Consider the following 20341-nt stretch of genomic DNA (forward strand, 5'->3'; position numbering starts at 1 on the left):
GGGGTAGAGCAATCTTTGTCTCTTTTCACCTTCTTTCAGTATTTTCACGGACTTTAAGTATAGTCCTCCTTTCAATTAATGTAGATGCAATTCAAGTTATAATCATATGCCAATAGTATGTACACGGGGTTCGAGAAGATCAATTATTGCGAACGGGTTACGATAAAACCAAATTAAATCCCATTTTTTATTTTTACTATATAGATTATGGCCTTCCTTATCCTTTCCTTGAAGTTCTTGGTTACTTGGTTTGTTATTTGAAAAAAAATAAAATTAGAAAAATTTATTTTTTGGTGAGCGTTGCAGCCAATTTTATTACCCTAATCATATCACATTTATCGGTTAAAATCAAAACAGAGCATCAAATGTTAACTTCTACTTATTATTTTGGAATTTGAACTTAATTTTCTCTTACAAATTTTTAAATTTCCATACTTATTTATTTGATTATAAATAATTATACAAATATTAACCTAGCTAATATATTTACCGTCTAGTTATTTACCATCTACTTATTTATTTAATTTTCTGGATAACTGGATGGTTGTACAGATGCTGGTAATTGTCCTACGGACAAGGATGGAGTACGTTGGTTTAGTGAATCGCTGGTCATATGCGTGAGATTCGTATTGGCGTTTCATTTATCAGGTAGTGGGCAATGGTGTACGTTGAAGCAGATCATGTTATTCTGTTTTTTGATTTCAGTGTTCTAAAGCAATACATATCAACAACACTGCTGCTTTAATCATTTTAGAAGTTCGATCTTCTTTGTGGGATTACTAAATTAATTGAAGCTGTTTGAATTTGAGTGTTGGTAGGAATTTTAATTATGAATTTCATTGAAAAGTGGATATATATATATATATCCTCGTCAAAATTTTCAGATACCGTTATATAATATCCTCGTAATTAAGCTTAGGTTCTAGGAAAATATTGATTGGCATTTAAAAAAGCTTAACATTATATGGATACCTAACCTAAGGCTAGTGTATATTTGGAAATTAGAGAAATAAGAAAAATACATAAAGAAAAAAAATAGGCGCATCTTATTACTACCACGATTCCTCGTTCCGTACCCATATAGTGTGGCATCGCGTTACACTACCATATACTAGCTCCCATAATCTTTACTTCACTCTCAACAAGATATGAAGCTTCAGATTTTACAAACAAAATAAGCACAAACAAACAAACGTCCTAAAACCACGAGGATTTTATTTATTTAATTCCCATAATTCTCCCCATAACTCAACTGTTAGTCTTCAAGTTTTCATCTTTGAAAAGTTCAAGAAACACTGTGGTCTTGCACTTAGGGCACTTTGGATCCACCTCGGATAACATGACGTACATGAAGCATCGAGGACAACCAACGAGATCCATGGCCTTTGTTTCTGGAGTAGAATTTTCACGTTGCTCGTTCTCTTCTTCTGACTCCTTCGGCATCTTTGATGTACATGATACCGAAGATGCAGACGATGACGATGATAATTCCGGCCACTCACCTGATGATGTCGACGATGATAACTCCGCCGATGTGGGCCTGCTTGGCAGCTTCAATTCTCGACCTGGACACTTTCTTTTGCACATCTTGTTAATTAAACCTTTTCCAACCACTAACTCAGTCTTTGAGATCTGTTCATTTTCAAGAAATTAGAAAACAAAAAAACACTGAATTCATTGTGACCAGTAAAATCACACAAAGCTAAATCTGGAGCTATTGATTGCAGGAATTCACACAGAATGAAACAAATTATGGAAAGAAAGACAAAAGATTTAGGCCAAAATTACTGATTTTCGAAACCTAGATTCCACCCATCAAAGCAAGTGTAAAGTGAAATAGTGCGTGTGAAAACCACAAAGAGATGTCATGGTTCCTTATTAAGATCGAAATTAATTTGAACCAATTAAAACAATTTTTCTAGAGAGGGAATTAAGCTTCTAAAGAAGATGTAAAAATCTCATGTGCGAGTAAAATAGAGGGAATTATAGACAAACCAAAATATATATTAGAGGGGTAGTTGATGGGAATATCTAAGATCTATGACTATATCCAACCTCGTTAGGCTACAAGAACACGAGTTTGGAGTCAAATCAAAATTTCTTGCTGAGGATAGTTATCTAGAAGAACCAACAAGGGTTTTTGTGTGTGTTGTGTACTGTTAACTGTCAACTTTATCAGTTTGAGTAATGAGTAGCATTGCACAATGTAATCGAAAATTCGCATAAACAAAAGCCGTAGAAGTGAATATTTATGAAAATACCTAACAAAAGAAGCAGTTGCTGGCGGTAACAGCGAGAATAATTATCGAGCAGTTGGAGCAGTGCTTTGACGCATCACAACAACTGCATCATCAGCCGGAGAAACAGTAGCATTTTGTTTTGTACCAATTTCGTTTGTATTGAGTGAGTGAACCATTAGAGGATCACTATATGTAGAGGTTTCGAGGAGTTGAATGCAGAATTTATTGCCCTTATAAATGTGTTATTTAATTTGTGCAGAAAGTGGGGTTTTGTGTCCTGTGGAGAAATACTTAGACGTCAAGGAAAACGCATTTTTTTTTTGCTAAATACTACCCCCTCCATCTAAACTCATAAAAAAGTGATCTTATATAGTACAGTAAATTTATCTTATTTTATTTTATTTAATATTATCATTCATAAAACATTTTTTTATTTAATTTTAATTTTATTTTTAATTATTCTTTTTTATTTACGAGAGTAAGTTTCAATCAAAAATATTTTACAAGTAATCTTATTTTTTCTTAAGATTAGTAAAATTAAACTGTTAATTAACTTTCTTAATTAATATAAAATTAATTAATTTTACTTATATATGAGTAAAAAAAAATAGTAGGTAAATATTAATCAGTATTTTTAGGACATCAACAAAGAAACTCAAAACAAAAAAATTATTGAAATATGTAAAATTATGTTGTTGATAATTTATTTTATGTTTTCCTATAATCCTTGCAATAAATATTTTATTTATTTAATTATTTAACCAATATTTTAAGAATATTAATTTTTTAACCAATGCCGTAAGTATACCGATAAGGAGACTCATATTAGTATTACATTTAACTTGGAATAATTACATTTACACACTCAATTTCTTTAACAGATTCATTTATACGTCATTTTTCTTTCTATTTATTTTTTATTTTTTGATCATATTATTAATTTGACTCTCTCTCTCTTTTTCTCTTTATTTATGTTTTTCTTCTACCGTACATAAAAAATGGGATTGTAGGTTGAAGATTTTCCATTTAAATGTTTGGTAAAGGGTACGGGCGTCAATGATCTCTTCATTGTTATTATTAACTTCTTTTGATATTTCCTTTTTTTTTTGTTTCGGTAATTCCTTTCGATCAAAAAGTTAAAGCCAATTTTTATGGAACCCATCGAGTTTTAAAAGTAAGATTTTGTATATTTTCAAAAGGAATTTGAGTTATATTATAAGTTATTTTAATTTGGTTTAATGTTTATATTTTCTTTAAAAATTATAATTTTAAAATAAATAGGAATTATTAATAAGGTATCTTAAGTTAAATATCCTTAGCCTTGATTCTTACTTAGTCTTGAAATATATACATAATATTTTGCACAACATTATAAAATATTTAAGTTGATATTATTTGTCTTTTTTTTACAGATGATATTATTTGTCTTGAAACAAATATTATAAATACAAATTAATTTTAATTTTATGCTTCTTTTCAATCCTTTCACTTATATAGTTTTACATATAATGTTAATATTGATAATTAACCTGAAGTGAGATGATTAATAGATAAATTTGTTTTTTAAGTATGTAGTCAATGCTTTGTTTTTTAAATTCATGTAAATATATTAAAAAAGTTCAATTTTTTAAATGAATTTTATTGCTTCTGAAATTAATTCTTAAAATGGGTTGAAAGAAAAGAAAAGTAAAATGTGAAGGAGAGAGAGAGTTAATATTCATTCACTCCTTTCTCATACAAAAAGCCATCTAACTAACTTTATGTTGATTGAGAGTTACATGTTTTTTTCTATCTATATGACTTAAAAATGAATATCAAAGAATTTATAATAATTCATATATCATATTTAATAAATTTAATCAGACTCATTTAATAGAATGACATTTTTAGATCTTAACATGGAATAACTTAACTCTTCTAATTTTTTTTTTCATTTTCATAACAAAATGTTAATTCGATTTAATATGAAGCATGCATTTAAATCACACCCAAAAATAATGACTAAAGAAATTAAAACGTAATTATTTTTTACACAATTAAGTGGTATTAATACCATTTAAAATATAGGATTAGTTAATTATACTTTTTATCTTTATTTTTTATTTTTTGGTAAATTTTATTCTAAAAAAATTAATTTGATGTATTTTACTTATGTTGAGCTAATGTGATATGTTGGCACAATTGTAAAAGTTAGAGGTAAAATTTATTAAAAAAAATAAGAATAAAAATTACAATGATGCTATATATGTATGTCGCATCAGCTCAATATGTAATGAATGATAAAATTACAAATTTTTTAAAAAGAGAAAGATAAAATATATCAAATTGATTGGTTGAGGATAAATTTACTAAAAATAAAAGTTAGAAATAAAAGATCCAAATAAAACTAAAATGTATATGTTAGCCTTTTTGAAATAAGTGTTATTTTGACGAAGTTTTTCTGTTTCAAATTATGCGTCATTTTACATTACTAAAAAATTAATGACCAACTTACCATAAAATATGAAAACATGGCTAGGGATCGGAATAGGGACCATGGTTGTCCCCTCCATCCGTCCCAGACTGCAAGATCACATGGGTAATGATTCATTTTTTGATAAGTGGGAGAAATTAGGAACTAGGAATCACATGTTTCCGTGTCATTTTTTTTAATAATCCTTTTTTAAAAAAATTGAGTGAGGTTTAAAATTTTAAAAAAATCACTTGTTTTGTAATTCTATTCGAACATAATAGTATCATTATTTATTCACTCTCAACAAAACATCTATCTATATAGATGACAAATACAATTTACATGAAGAGAAACTGAAACTAGTATTAACTCCCAAGCATTGAATATGCAATGAACCAAATATCATACTATGTATTCCAATGGTACTTAATTGGAAAGTGGAACATTAGTTATATTATATTTCCAATAATCTCCTTCAAGCTGAAAATGTAGACTAAAAGCATCCAACTTGTTACAGATGTAAGAAATGGTTTGTTTTCTTATCCTTTCACCCCTTCTTTGCCTTCCCTCCCCTCTCCCCCCACACCTATAAAGGATATATTTATTTAAGAGAATGAAAATAGTGAGAAAGAACTAATTTAAATCATACGATAATCATAATTAAATGATTAAATTTGTTTAATCAATCATAATAAATAATTTTTTAGTATGATTATGAAAATAAATCTAAAAGCTTAAATTAATTCTTTATGATTTTTTTGACTGAATAATTCTTTATCATATATGTTCCAATTTTATTTTATTTTTTGAAAAATATGGTCCAATGTTATAAACACGTAATTCATTTACTTCTTTCTAATGATATACTATGAACATTGACATCAGTGCGTGTATAGCAATTGGTCAAAGAATTAATAATTTTTCGATTCCCTTTCCATTCATGTTTTTTCCTATCTGCTTCCGTTCATGTTTAAATTACTCAGAGATTCCGTACGTTATAACTAACATAGCAGTTTGTCTCTCCCTTATTCTAAATTTATGTTTTACACAGCCACATAGCAAAGGCATCACACATTTCTAACTTGGGTTTGATTCAGGAGCTTTTCTTTGAGCTTAGGGCTAACCTCCGTGATAATATCACGAGCTTTCTCTTCACCTATTTATTAATACATTTATTTTAGTCTACACATTATACAAAACAAATGTTTATTTTATATACTAAAATTCTTAATAAGGAAATATCTTAAAATATATAAATTATACTTAATATTTGCACAAAAAAAACAATTTAATTTGTGATATAAGGTTATTTATAATTATAAACAAATTCTTTTTAAGAAATTATTAAAATTCAATTTAAAAATAAAAGTAAAAGGATGGATTAAAAGATATAGACAATTAATAAGATCAAGAAAACATATAAAGATGAAAAGATGGTAGTTTAAGATGATTGAAAGAATTTTTTTGGTTAGTTGTCTAGATAGTATGTCAAGTCAAATACACATTCAAAGAAGAAAAGAGAGAATATACTGAGAATATCTGATTGAGAGAATGAACTAAGTTGTGCATTATAATTTACAAATATAAGTATATATTTAGTACTTAAAAAGAAAGCAAAAAGAAAAAAAATATAAATATTCCTTATTTATTTGGTTAAAAAATTGATTTAAAAATGATAACTATTGGCTTTGGGCCTATGGGCTTTGGTTATGTGTAAGCCGAAGTGTACGGCTGTGGAGTATTTATGAAGCACGCCCACTTATCCTTATTACTGTGCATGGCTCATCCTTTCCGTACCGTGTAGAAATATAATCAAAGATTTAAATTCACTCAACCACTTTTGTTCACCTTCTCTTTGTGTTTGTGACCCATGTTTATCTATTGGTCAGATACCACTGAATGTAAATTCAGAGAAGAGTTGTGAGAAAAGTGTAATACAGATCAAATGAGAAATATTGAAAGAAAATGAAATAAATTAAAGTTAATCTCAATATATTTATAATTTATGTTAATAACAATAACTTCATTTGGCCTTCACATTATTTTTACTCATTTTATCTTCAATAACTGTATATATACTCAATTATTAAAAGAAAAATAACACTCACAATGTATGAAAACTAAATTCTCAGTAATGCATTTTAAACTGAATTTTTATAATTAAATGGAAGCGTCTGTGTTCCCATTATAACAAAAACGGAATTTTGGTTGTTTAATTTTATTTTTGACTAGTTTCATTTCAATGCACTGCGAATGTAAAAGTTATAATTTCTAACCAATGAAAAATCATAATAAATGAAATTTTTACGTTAAATTCTTTATTATTAAAAGATCTTTTTACTTGTCAATTTCTTTTTTTTTTACAATAACACATGTCAATTTCTTTTATTATACGTAATTTTACTATATTTTTATAGGATATTGATCAAATGTTGCTCTTTTATTTTATTTTTTTGTTATCAAGGGGTCTAAGCCCAGAAAATTAAAGAAAATTACGCTGAAACTAAACGTGGAGTAGAAACAAAAGTTGACAACGGGTTCATAGGCTCTTGCCAACCGAAGTCCTTCATAGGCAACCCCAAACCCAATGTTCTCAAGATCGGGTAATCGAATCGGTAGCAGTTAAAGGGTTAATGGTTAAAATGGGATCGAAACGATTTTAATAAAATAATTTCTTGTTAATATTTTAATATAATGTTCTATTAATATTAAACAAAAAATAACATAAATTTCATAAATTGATAATAATAGAAAGTAAAGTTTACTTAAAAATATTATAAATGATAACATATAGTAATCTAACATATTATTTAAGTTCGCCAATACCAAATATTTTTTTAAATCAAAACGATATCGTTTTAAAAAAAATTAAAAAAAAATATACATGAAAAAATATAATTAAAAGAAAGATTATACTAAAAGTAATTAATTACATTATCCAACAAAAATTAATAATTATCAAAGTTAGTAAATATTTCATATTTATCATAGTATAATAGTGACTAAAAATTATTTTTTTTCAACCAGTTATCTTTTTTATTAAAATAAAATGGGATAGCCTGCTTTTAAAATTACTAAACTAATATACTTTTAAAAACTTTAAATTTTAAGATAAAAGTCCGACTTTAGAAAGTTGATTTTGCTTCTTTCTTTTTTATAAAAAAAACATTGTGCAACAAATTTTTCTAATCATGAAAAAATACTAGAAATTTCTTCAACAAAATTAAAGTTGACTTTCCAATGTTTGACTTATCTCTTCAAGGTGAATTTATTAAAATATACACTACTTTAATAATTTTAATAGTGAAATAGTAAGATATACAACACTTATTTATAAAATTAAATTTTTATATTTAGACAAATGTAATTAGTTGTTTAAATATTTTAAAAATCTCAATATAATAACAATATTATTTAATTTAAAGATACGAACATACTTAAGATAATAATATTTAAAATTTTGAAACAATTTATAAAATATTTAAAAAATAATAATTTAACTCTCATAATTAACTTATGTGTGAACACTATCACTACTATAAAAGCAGAATTCAACGTCGGTTAAAATAAGTATACTACGTCGGTTGAAGATCGTCGTTGTCTGCGACGACGTAATAAATTCAATAGCTTTCAAAGATGGTCAAAGAAAACCGTCGTAGAACTTATAGAATTCTAAGACGGGCTGCCGGATAACCCTGTCTTAGAACTTACGAGAGACTACGACGGACATCGGGACAGCACCGTCGTAAACATAATCTTGTTCTACGACGGTTGTATCCTACGGACCGTCGTAGAATGGTCCACAATTCTAACATGGCTGTCGGACAGCCCCGTCGTAGAAGTAACGAAAGACTACGACGGCCATGGGGACAGCACCGTCGTAGACATAATCTTGTTCTACGACGGTTGTCTCCTGAGAACCGTCATAGAATGGTCCTATTACTACTACGGTGTTTTGTTGCGGACGACCGTTGTAAGAGACGGTGTTAATACTACTACGGTCATGATACAACACCGTCGTTGACATAAACGTGTTCTACGACGGTTGTATCCTAAGGACCGTCGTAGAATTGTCTTAATACTACTACGGTCTTCTGTTGCCAACGACCGTCGTAAGAGAGGGTCCTAATACTACTACGGTTTGCTGAGTATGATCGTCGTAGAAATGTGCTGGTTCTACGACGGTCGTGTCCGTAGAACCGTCGTGGAATGTTTTTTTTTTTTTAAACAACAAATTGTGCTGTAAAAATGTGTTGGTTCTATGTTTTTTTTTTAACCCAAGCCTTGTGGATGGCTGTTCAGGTTATAGTACGTGCACAATTGTCCTATAATTTGAACCTGATCATAATAATCGGGAGAAATATACATTTAATTAGTCAAATTTAATCATAAGAGCACATAATTAAGGAATAAAAAGATGATATAAGCACTTTGAAAATCCTAAAAGCAGATGAACATGCTTCTTAGAAGGATACATGCATGATAATGTCTATTTATTTTAAAGTCATTAAATTAAGACACAGAGCTTAATTAAGGATCCTTACTGACTCAACCATTTTTCCATTGAACTGATTACCTTGTAATAAGATCTGTTGAAGGTCACAGCTTGGTTGATGTGTCCCCCTGTAGCAACAACAACAAACAAACCCAATAGATCATAGACTTAAGATGGTAATTTAAAGGAACAACAAAGTCACCACCACCCTGATGGTAATTTCAGCTCACCCCTCCTTGTAGTCCTTGTCACCACCACCCTGAGTAGAAGTTACCTAGCTGGGTTTAAAGTCAGCAATTCTAGCAGTAAAAGTTAATGACACGACAACATTATGATAGACAATTAAGTACAAGCAAAAAAGTTAGTTATCAAATGTTAAGTGAAACAAAAAGCAGAGAGAAAATTAATTTCAATATACAATTCAAGCATTAACTGAAACAATGTACTGTTCAAGGCACACACCCACATTGAAGGGCTGGATAGGAAATTGTTCAAGCTGAGAGAAAATTAAATTCAATATACAACTCAAGTTATCTAAACAATGTACTGTTCTCAGCAGAGAAATAAAATTTTGGCGGAAACGAAAATTGTTCCTAAGTTATCTAATTTTTTCTTGGTTCGCATTTCTTCATTTGGATAAAATATGCCGCCCATTTATGCCGGAGTGTGGTCATGGTCTCTTCTGTTAGCGCTGATCGATCAGAAAACCACTGCACATGTATATATGAATTTAGTAAATCACATAGCATCAGGTAAAAACTAGTGACGTCTAATTACATTAACAAGTAAATCAATAATCAGAAACATACGTGAATCCAGTCATCCTTCAATCCACCACTTACGATGCACCATATCCATTGCATAACATAGTATTCACACTCGTAATTTCCTGTTTGAACATGACTCTACACGACATACGCACACACATTACGTTGTGAATTCAGTCAACGCAAACAGAAATGACATCCATATGGCATTTGGAATTTAAATAAACATGTGCCTTTGCTTCAATCCACTGAGGCCCATGCTGAGGTGGCTTTCCCTCTGCAGTTTTGGTGACTGATTTCATTGCACTATTTTCAAAATAGAAACAAAGCATTACGATCATTGGTGGTTTGCTGTAGGAGTGCATTATGTCATTGAGGCACGGTAGAGGCAACACTAACCTGTTTACTGCACCCTTGATGGCAACATCCGACTTCTTTCGCAAAGAACAAAACCAAACCACTAGATTGTCGCCTGGGCACAATACAACGAGCTGCCAATGGGCCTTGAACAGGTAAAGATACTTCATTAAGTCAATATGTTAAACATTACCGTACTTGACCAACATTATTTGCTCAACTTACTGGTTTAAATAAGGTGCTATGTAAATTTGTTTTCCTGCTTCCTTCAACCACCTTCCAATGTAATTTTCACACTCTTGATGTCTACTGCTTGCATTGTGGATACACTGAGGTTCAAGAAACCCATACAATGCTCCATAACCAATGCTCGCACTCCAATCATGAATAAACCTATGTAAACCATTTTTTCATAAAAGTTGTTAATAGGTTATTTAAACTAGCTAACTCAATTGTACAATGTATAAATGTTTGAGCTAATATGGGTATACACTTACATAAGCCATAGCTGTAGAATGGAGATGTTTAATCACTTGTCTCCTAATATTATCTCGCTCACATCAGCGTGTGTGATGAAGAAGCCATCTTTGACATTATTGATCCCAAATTTAGCACCATCCCATGACACCTCAACAGGCCTTTGGTAAATGTCGAACAAGTTCTTCACCAACTCTCCCAATGGATCAATAACCTCAGCTGCCTTTTCCTCCTCAACAGTCTTCAATGGTGAGCTCACATCCTTCTCTGCTTCCTACAGGAGTACAAAACATTTAAAAAAGACTTACGTAAGTAACCATTTTAAATTATATGAATTAATGTTATTATCCATTAAACATGTTACTACCTCAGACAAGATGGGTTTGACCAAATGTGCTGGCCATGGAACAAAACTACCTAAAGCTTATTTGACAAACTTTATTTCTGATGTAGGGATTGGAACCTCCACATCACCGAAAATAACTTCAACCACACTCACGCGAACAACATCATCAGCATAGGGCACGTTGTGGATGGTGCCAAAACTGTCGCACTGTTTGCCCACTGCCACTAATTTGTTGGAGTTCTTGGCAGTTACATGCAGCCCGACGTTGTCACCATTCAACTCAGAGGGTTTTTTAGCTAATGCATTTGTCTCTGCTGCTGCACAGCTTCCCTTTGTGCTTACCCTTGCTGCTAATACTTGTATATCATTTGGCTGAAGTGGGGCTGAATGTTGTGATGCAATTTGTGACAACTCTAACTTGATAGCTTCTTGTATTTGTCCTTTAAATGTGTCCATAGTGCGCTGTTTTTCCTCTTCTACCCTCCTCATCCACACCTCCTCTCTTTTAATGTTTTCTTGTTCGGCCTGTCTTTGCCATTCTTCTTTTAGGTTACCAATTATATCAGCCAACTGTTCTACAGTGATGTTTGATGAAGTGGTAGACCGACGCGATGCTGGACCAAAGTACTGCGTAATTGTAACCCCTGTCCCAGCCCCACGTACATGATCAGGATGCTCCGATCTTGCAATAGCCATGTTCAAAATATCGTCACGTCTAGAAGGCACAATGCTGCCCTGCCTGCTTTGCTCTTCCAAAGAGTCCCGTTCATATAACACAAAACAAGATCAAGGCATAAAGGAAGTTGTCATTGAAGTATTTGATTTGTTTGTCAGTAACAATTAATGATAATAGTTGCTTACAATTTTGTTAGCAATTTCTTTGGCGGCTTGAGATGTCATCTGGCCATATTGTTTTGTGGGTGCACTCTTCCATTTCTCGTGTCTAGAAATTGGTGATGGTGGGAGGTACAATGAAGGGTCCTCAGTAAATGCTGCTTGTTCTTCTCGTATCTTCCTTTTTTCAGCCATTAATTTTTTTTCTAGCAGCTCATAGCTTCCCCTAGACAACAAGTGCGGAGAGTCATTGTACTTTTGAATTTCTTGTGCCTTTTTTCGTATCCCCTTGAAATTAAAAAATAAGCATTTGTCAACGATGATGCAAAACATGTATTCCAAGGAAAAGCATGAACAGTTTGTAAGATACTCAAAACATTAAAACTGGAAATAACCTGCCAGGTAGGGGTTTGCCTCATTTTTGCAAACTCGGCCCAATCTTTTTCATTAATGCCATATTTAACCAAAGGATCATCTTTTGCTTGGCCGTCAGTGTTACCATACACATATTTTGTTGTCAACGCCGACTTAAATTGCCTCCAACGCGTTGCCACAGTTGACATCACCTTCTTTTTGGCATTATCACCCTCGGGGATGTCGAATTTTGCCTACAAAACATGTGTGTCAAACTAAAAAGCATAAACATGAATGTGTGTAACAAATATTAAATGACCAGTATGAGGGACTTACCAATATGTCATCCCATATCATGTTCTTCAGTGTTTCAGGTATATCATTCCAGCTAGCGTGAACAATTGGAATCTTGTCTCGTGCCACAACTCCAAGGTAACTGTGAAACTGATCCTTGTGAGGTCCGGATCCTCTACCAGTCGCTGGATTCACACTGACTGTTGCCCTTGCTTGCTCCAATGTTCTTGCTGTCAACCTTCTTAGCCGAGTGGCTTGTCTAGTTTTCCTAGACGTCCCATCAGAAGGAATCTCGGCCTGTGTGGGAGATGGAGGGGGTGTCGTCATTCGAATGACCCTGCTGAAACAAAATACAGTCTTAAGTAGTCACCAAGTAACGATTACTGCACACAAATTCTTAGCATTGTTTGTCTATGCATTCAGTGGTTATGCAGCACTTATGATACACATAAACACAAACACACACATTGTTGCATTCAGAGACTAAAATGAAACCTATTTTGAAATTGAAAAGCATGTTTCTCAAATAGGGTAGAATGCAAATATGGTCCTGAAGATACAATGCCTAATGGTGTACTATATTTTATTTCATATTTGGTATTCGCATTGATTAAACTCTACCTGTGTTTCTAATCATATGAAGTATGACTAACAGCATTTGGTTACCTTATTTGGCAAGCAGTCGAAAGAAAAGTGAATATAAACACACACATGAAAGAAAAGGCCACTAACAGCCAAACACCAGAGCAGATCTGAGCAGATCATCATTTGAATCTCATTTTCATTGTCAAAGTCAACAAGCCTAAGTGAATATAAACATGGACATGCCAGCATCAAAGTTTTAATCAAAATTAGGAACTACATGATTCCTCTACAATACAAGCAGAAGTAGCCCTCTGTCGAGGGAATCAAATAATGGAAACACAAGGAAAGAAATAACAACTGAAATTCTGCAGACTCACCAAATATCCCACTCCTCCCAAAATGTCTCTAGCTTAGTCAATTGTTTCCTGCCTCTCCTCCTTCATTCTTTTCCCCTTTTCTCCTTATTCTTAACCAATTCCCCACATTCACCTCTTTTTCCATGACTTTGTGCCATGTATGCAAGGTTCTTACAATTTACAACCCTTTACAATCCAAATTTCTCTTCTGCATCTTATACACATTGTTCTCATAGTATTAGTTATATGAGGGTTCTGGTTAACAACTCCTTCAGTAATCCATTCTCTAAATTGCAATAATTTTAATTCATCATCAGATATTAATTTATTAAATCAGACTTGGATTCAGTTTTCTTTGATTTGTTTTTACTGTCTGATCTTCTGGGCATATGCTGTTAATTCTGTTATGAACTTTATTCCTTGCAGTTGGCCTAAATTGGTTTCCATGGTGCAAGCTCAAAGTCAACAGAATGGGGAATCAAGCACCCCAATAAACTGGATTTGTTATCATGACAAGTGTGTTTTTTGTTGGTGTTCAAGGATGGTGAAGTTAAATTCGAATAGCTAGGTGAATGAACAGTTAGATAAATAATGTGTGTGCAAGTGTTAGTTATTGAACAAATAATTGAGTTCTGGAAGCTAAGTGTAATAAGTGGGAGAAAGATGCTTTATTACCAAAGGTATCTTCATATTAGGGGAGGAACACACTGAAGAATAAAAAATTGTTCTGTATTCTACCTAAAGTGCTTCTTCTTGGAACACATTGAAGAAATTAAAAAAAATTTCTGTATTCTAGCAGTTGAAGCATTTAACTGTACACAATGGTTTAGAGTAGGAATAGGATGAATCTTTATAGTAGGTAGAAAAAGCCCATTAAATGTACTTAAACTTTTAGAAGGGTTAGTGGGCAGTGAGAGAAAATCTTATAAATAGACTTTATATCCTCAAATTACCTTTTTCAACTTATAACTTGTGTCCCAAACTGACCTTCAATGCTATAAATACTCCAATGTTTTATAAAGTTTATATTTTTTTTTACTATCCTCTCTGTTGCTCCTTAACTTTTACACTCACTCACCTATTGTTTATTGGATTTCTTACTGTATGGTTCAGGTGGACAGAGGTGTTACATCGAGTGAGGCTCTACTAAGGCATGACAAATGGCTTCAGAAGAAGGGAATAAAGAATTCCAACTTTGCTGTGGTTACATGGTCCAACTGGAATAAAGAATTCTACCTAAAGTGCTTCTTCTTGGAACATACTGAACAATAAAAATTTGTTCTGTATTGTAGCAGTTTAAGCATTTAACTGTACACACTTGTTTAGAGTGGGAATAGGATGAATTCCAAATTTTGACCAATGAAATGATTGTGTAGAAAAAGACTGCATGAGGAAGCTGATAGCAAAAGGATTATCTAGAATCCTTGATTATTCTATTGTTCTTTCATTGTGAAACTGTGAATTGGCAAATAAATCACATCATACTCATTGGCAAACACATAACTGGAAATAGTGGCTAATTTCTTTCAGAGGAGTGAAATTGTTTTCAAAAATGGAAATTGTAATAGTTGTAGGACTGATGACTAGATTATGATTTGGATTTCATCATTTGCAGAAAATAGAGCAACCTGTGTTTTCCCATGATGCACAGTTGTGAAATTTGACTGGATGATGAGGCAATAGTTATGGTATGGTTGTATATAAGGTATTAGCAAACATTTCAAAATGCAAAATAGTCGTGCAGTCCTGTAAGTGGCAGTGGAAATTGTCAGGGGAGTATGCTCTATAGATCAATCCAGCATGATTTCACTTATGTATAAATATTACTAAACACATGATTTACCAAAGAGCAAAACATGTTTCCTATGGATGGGTGCTAGGTTTTGCCATCCCTGCTATTTCTGAGTTGAGTAAAAACTTTTTTTTTACTCTTTCTGGTTTGAACTGTATACAATTTTTTTCTCAAGTTTTTCGCAAATTAATTAAGTTCTTATTTTTAAAAAAATATTAATTAAATTTGATCCATCTATCACATTTCTTTTACTTGAAATTTTGATTTAAACTCCCCACTATCAAACCATCCTAACCCACCAACATTTTACTCCAAATAGATTGCTACTTACAACAGAAACACATCCCACTATTCCTATAGATTCAATGACTATTTGATTTCAAGACCCAACCTTTTGAACCTTAGGTTAGGGATTACCAATTGAGAAACTTCCACACTATAAATTCCCCAGATATGGTTACCCCCTTCCAGTGGCATTGGGGGAAAATAGCAGTGTGATTGACATTCTTCAATCTGCAAATATTCAAAGAGGCCACATACATGTCTTTGCTGTTGAATGGATTCAGACTAATAAAATTCACTATGGATTAACAGTCTCATATTATGGTTTTGTTGGTTCTAAGTGAAGGCTCCTAAATGGTTCTTCTATATAAACTATTTAACTAAATTTGTATAATAATTAATTCAATTACTTTTATATATGATAACTTCTATAGTAATGAATTCAATTTTAATTAAAAATGATATTTATAATTTTATATGATATTTATTACTGTTAAAAAAGAGGTACATTGTATTTTACTTTAATTTTAAAAGGGATGATTTATATTATCATTAATTTCATTAGTTTAAAAATAGTAACTTGTATCAATAATTAATTATAATTTTTTCTTAAAAGTTTAACAAGTCAAATACATATATTTGTTGTGTAAAAGAGAATATAAAACTACACAAAAAAATAAAATTAACAAAATTATATTTATGTTATTAAAACATGTTTAGCGGAAGTAAAAATATATATATATATATAATGAAAACAATGAAATCATATTTCTTGTTGTATAATTTTTTTTATCTCCTCTTACATTACAAAAATACATTTATATGATATATTTTATCAAATGAATAATGTTTTCATAAAAAATATATTCTCGGTAAATAAAATTTAAAGCACACTTTTGGGGATGAGGATAACAATTATCACCAAATAATAACACAGGGTCCTCCATTTTTATTTTTATTTTGTGATAGAAGATAAAAGATGCCTGTTTGTTAGAGTGAAAATGGTGAAGAAAGAGGGGTGAGGAGTGTGTAATAGTTTTTATGTGTGTTGTTAGGTGATGATTGAGAAAGGAAAAGTAGGGAGGAGAGGTCCCTCTTTATGCTGCAGGTGCTGTAATTTACGCAAGAAGAGATAATTTGTTGGGAAAATATTAAAATAATACCCGATGTTCTACACTTTAAAAATGAAGATTAAAACCATGGAAGAACAGTAAATAACCATTTGCCATCAATTTATAACTAGGTGATGACAAAGGTGAAGATTTTGTAGAATTTAAAACCATGTCACTTGAAGTGAAAATGCCAACAGTAAATAACCATTTGCCATCTTTATTGGAACTTAATGAGAATGAGGAAGAAAAGGTTCCTTACACACCCACTTCTTTAGAGAGTCTACATCAGCTACACAAGAAACTACTTCTCCTTGAGAGGAAAGAATCAGGAACAGAAGAGTCATTGGATGGAAGTGTGATAAGTGATATAGAAGGTGGTGAGGTAACAATTGATAAGTTAAAATCAGCATTGAAATCTGAAAGGAAAGCCTTAAGTACTCTATATGCAGAACTTGAAGAAGAGAGAAGTGCATCTGCTATAGCAGCCAATCAAACAATGGCAATGATAAATAGGCTTCAAGAAGAGAAAGCAGCAATGCAGATGGAAGCCTTGCAGTATCAAAGAATGATGGAAGAACAATCTAAGTATGATCATGAGGCTTTGCAACTCTTGAATGAGCTCATGATGAAGAGGGAGAAAGAGAAGCTAGAGCTAGAAAAGGAGCTTGAAGTATATAGAAAGAAGGTTCATGAAAAGATGATGATGTCAAGAAGAGATGGTAGCATGAGAAGCAGAACTTCATCTCCCTCTTGTAGCAATGCTGAAGATAGTGATGGATTGTCCATTGACTTGAATCACGAAGCAAAGGAGGAAAACAGGTTTTATAGTCATCAAGATCAAGAATGAAACAACCAGAACACCCTCGTGGACGTGGTCTTATATTTAGAGGAATCATTGGCGAACTTTGAGGAAGAGAGGTTACAAATTCTAGAACAGCTCAAGGTATTGGAAGAAAAGCTAGTTATATAAGAACCCTCTCACCCCTCACTAAACAAACTCACTCACAACACAACACAACTTCAATTCAATGCTTCAAGCTATAAGCCCAACAAAGCTTAAAGAAAAAAAATATAAGAAAACCAAAAAAATTACTAACTCTTGAAAAATGAAAATGGGTAATCCTAGCATGGGAGGCTCAAAGAGAAGGCTTTCAAGCAGAGGGCTTGGAGGAGCCCTTAGGCAGCAAAGGGCAAGGCTTTACATAATTAGAAGGTGTGTGGTCATGCTCCTCTAGTGGCATAATTAGGGATCAAAGTTTTATTCAGGTATTTAACAAACTATAAAATGTAGCTTAAATACTCCTGAATGTTGATCATGTGCTAAGCTAGATAACATTATGTTGCTTACAATGATTTTCCTTTAAAGTTTTGTTTATCTTCAAGGATTGATTTGCAATTAATAAGTTTTGTTTATCTATTGTCAAAACTCTCTGACTCGTCTTTCAACTACAACAACCAAAGCCTTTCTCACCAGGCAGGGATACTTGCATGAATCAAAAGAGGCCATAATGTTCTACTGTGAATCATGTCTATAAACAAACCATTGACCTCTAAATCCTGCACTGCCATTATAAATGGCTCATCATTGTAACCACCTTTTTTTAGGTCAACTAAAGTAAAGCCCATTTTGTCTTTGCGTACCCCTGTATTCGCATGAACCCATCGACAACTAAACACAGGAACTCTAAATTGACCTTAATCCAGCTCCCATATATATTCAATGACTCCGTAGTACGGCATTGACGCGTTAATGGGATTATTATCAGAAACACTACTAAAGTGAGCTGCCTCACCCTCAACACCAACCCCGCTGTTCTGCATGGTACTTCTTGCATCCTATGACTTTGTGTAGAAAGCATAGCCGTTGATATCATAACCCTGCCAAGTGGGCACATTCAGATTTGGGCCAAGGGCTAATAGTCGGAGGGTTTCGGAAGCTGTGGCATCGGCAAAAATACACTGCCTAAACCAGTTGACAAAAGTTCTATTATGTTCCTGCAACAACCTCATCTTGTTCATTCTTGGGTTTTTAGCTGACAATTGGTTTTTGTGAGAATGTATGTACGACATCACCTCTGCTGTGTTGTTTAACACATATAGATGCGCTTGGGACAGCCTTTGCAAATTCATGGTGACAACATCAAATCCTCAAGTTCCCTTACCTTGACTCGAGGGTTGATGCCGATTTTGAGGAACACCGACTGGTTGTGCGTTACTTATATAATTTGATGAAAACTCTATTGCTTCTTCAGCAACATATCTTTCAACTATGCTTGCTTCTGGACAATATTGGTTCTTTGTGTATCCTTTCAGCACCTTCATGAACCTTTCAATCGGATACATCCATCGTAAATAAACCAGGCCACACAACCTAACCTCGCGAACCAGATGAACAATTAAATGGATCATTATGTCAAAGAATGAGGGGGAAAAATACATCTCCAATTGACAGACAATAATGGCAGCTTCATTCTCCAAAATATCCAACTGCGATGGGTCAATAACCTTGTTGCAGATAGCATTAAAGAAAAAACACAAGCGAGTGATGGCATTACAAACTTTTTCAGGTAAGATTCCACGAATGGCCACTGGTAAAAGTTGTTGCATTAGTACGTGGCAATCATGGGATTTCAGGCCAATCAATTCCAATTCCTTAATTGACACAAGCCTCTTCATATTTGAAGAGTATCCTTGAGGAACTTTGACATTTGCTAGACAATGACGAAAACTTTTTTTCTCAGCTGTGGACATTGTGTAACATGTTGGGGGCAAATATGTCCTAGCACCTCGTAAAACTGGATGTAGTTGCTCCCGTATACCCAACTCAACCAAATCCTGACGAGATTTTACACCATCCTTTGTCTTCCCCTTAATGTTAAGGAGGGTGTCAATCAAACTATCACACACATTTTTCTCCACATGCATAACGTCCAAACAATGCCGAACATCCAGATTGCACCAATATGGGAGATAGAAGAATATTGACCTTTTTTTCCAAATGTTCTTCGCAGACATGTCCTTTTTTTGTGTCTTACCAAAGGTAGTTTCTATGTCTCTGACCCTTTGGTAAACATCATGAGCAGATAATGGTTCAGGCGCTATTTCAACCTCATTATCTCCATTAAACGCCTTCTTCAAACGCCGATATGGGTGATTTCGGCTTAAAAATCTTCCGTGCCTTGTATAGACTGTCTTCTTCCCATGGGTTAGTTGGATGTAACAAGTATTTTTTTCACAAATAGGACATGCATGGTGTCCTTTGACACTGTATCAGCTCAAATTACCATAAGCGGGAAAATCGTTAATCGTACAGAAGAGCATTGCACGCAAGTTGAATGACTGTTTAGAATTTGCATCATACACTTCAACCCCATCAACCCACAGTTTGGTCAAGTCTTCTATCAAAGGAGCCAAGTACACGTCAATATCATTTCCGGGTTATTTTGGACCAACTATCATCATAGAGAGCAACATATATTTGCGCTTCATGGACAACCATGGAGGAAGGTTGTAAATCATTAATAATACCGACCACGAACTATGATTGGTGGTCAAGTTACCAAAGGGATTCATTCCATCTTAGGCAAGCGCAAGCCTT

The 20341-nt window shown here is 32.8% G+C and overlaps 3 protein-coding genes and 1 long non-coding RNA gene across 4 annotated transcripts; 2 read left to right on the top strand and 2 right to left on the bottom strand.

Moving 5' to 3' along the window:
• Window positions 1–937: 937 nt before the first annotated feature.
• Window positions 938–2521, bottom strand: LOC114379353. The gene is made up of 2 exons (XR_003659460.1): window positions 2262–2521; window positions 938–1632 (listed from the first exon to the last, which is right to left on the bottom strand). It is a non-coding gene; the product is annotated as an uncharacterized LOC114379353 (long non-coding RNA).
• A 9453-nt stretch (window positions 2522–11974) lies between these two features.
• On the bottom strand, window positions 11975–12943 carry LOC114379010. Its single transcript, XM_028337575.1, has 3 exons — window positions 12659–12943; window positions 12364–12576; window positions 11975–12256 (listed from the first exon to the last, which is right to left on the bottom strand). Exons 1-3 carry the CDS (start codon window positions 12941–12943, stop codon window positions 11975–11977), a joined length of 780 nt encoding a protein of 259 aa, XP_028193376.1.
• Window positions 12944–16871: 3928 nt separating this feature from the next.
• Window positions 16872–17590, top strand: LOC114379012 (myosin-binding protein 3-like). Its single transcript, XM_028337576.1, has one exon. It carries the CDS (start codon window positions 16913–16915, stop codon window positions 17588–17590), a length of 678 nt encoding a protein of 225 aa, XP_028193377.1. The 5' UTR covers window positions 16872–16912.
• Window positions 17591–17756: 166 nt separating this feature from the next.
• On the top strand, window positions 17757–17978 carry LOC114379390. The gene has a single exon (XM_028338033.1). The coding sequence runs from the start codon at window positions 17850–17852 to the stop codon at window positions 17976–17978; it is 129 nt and encodes a 42-aa protein (XP_028193834.1). The 5' UTR covers window positions 17757–17849.
• Window positions 17979–20341: the final 2363 nt, after the last annotated feature.

The sequence above is a fragment of the Glycine soja genome, chromosome 12, assembly GCF_004193775.1.
Source record: "Glycine soja cultivar W05 chromosome 12, ASM419377v2, whole genome shotgun sequence".
In the NCBI taxonomy this organism is placed as follows: domain Eukaryota; kingdom Viridiplantae; phylum Streptophyta; class Magnoliopsida; order Fabales; family Fabaceae; genus Glycine; species Glycine soja.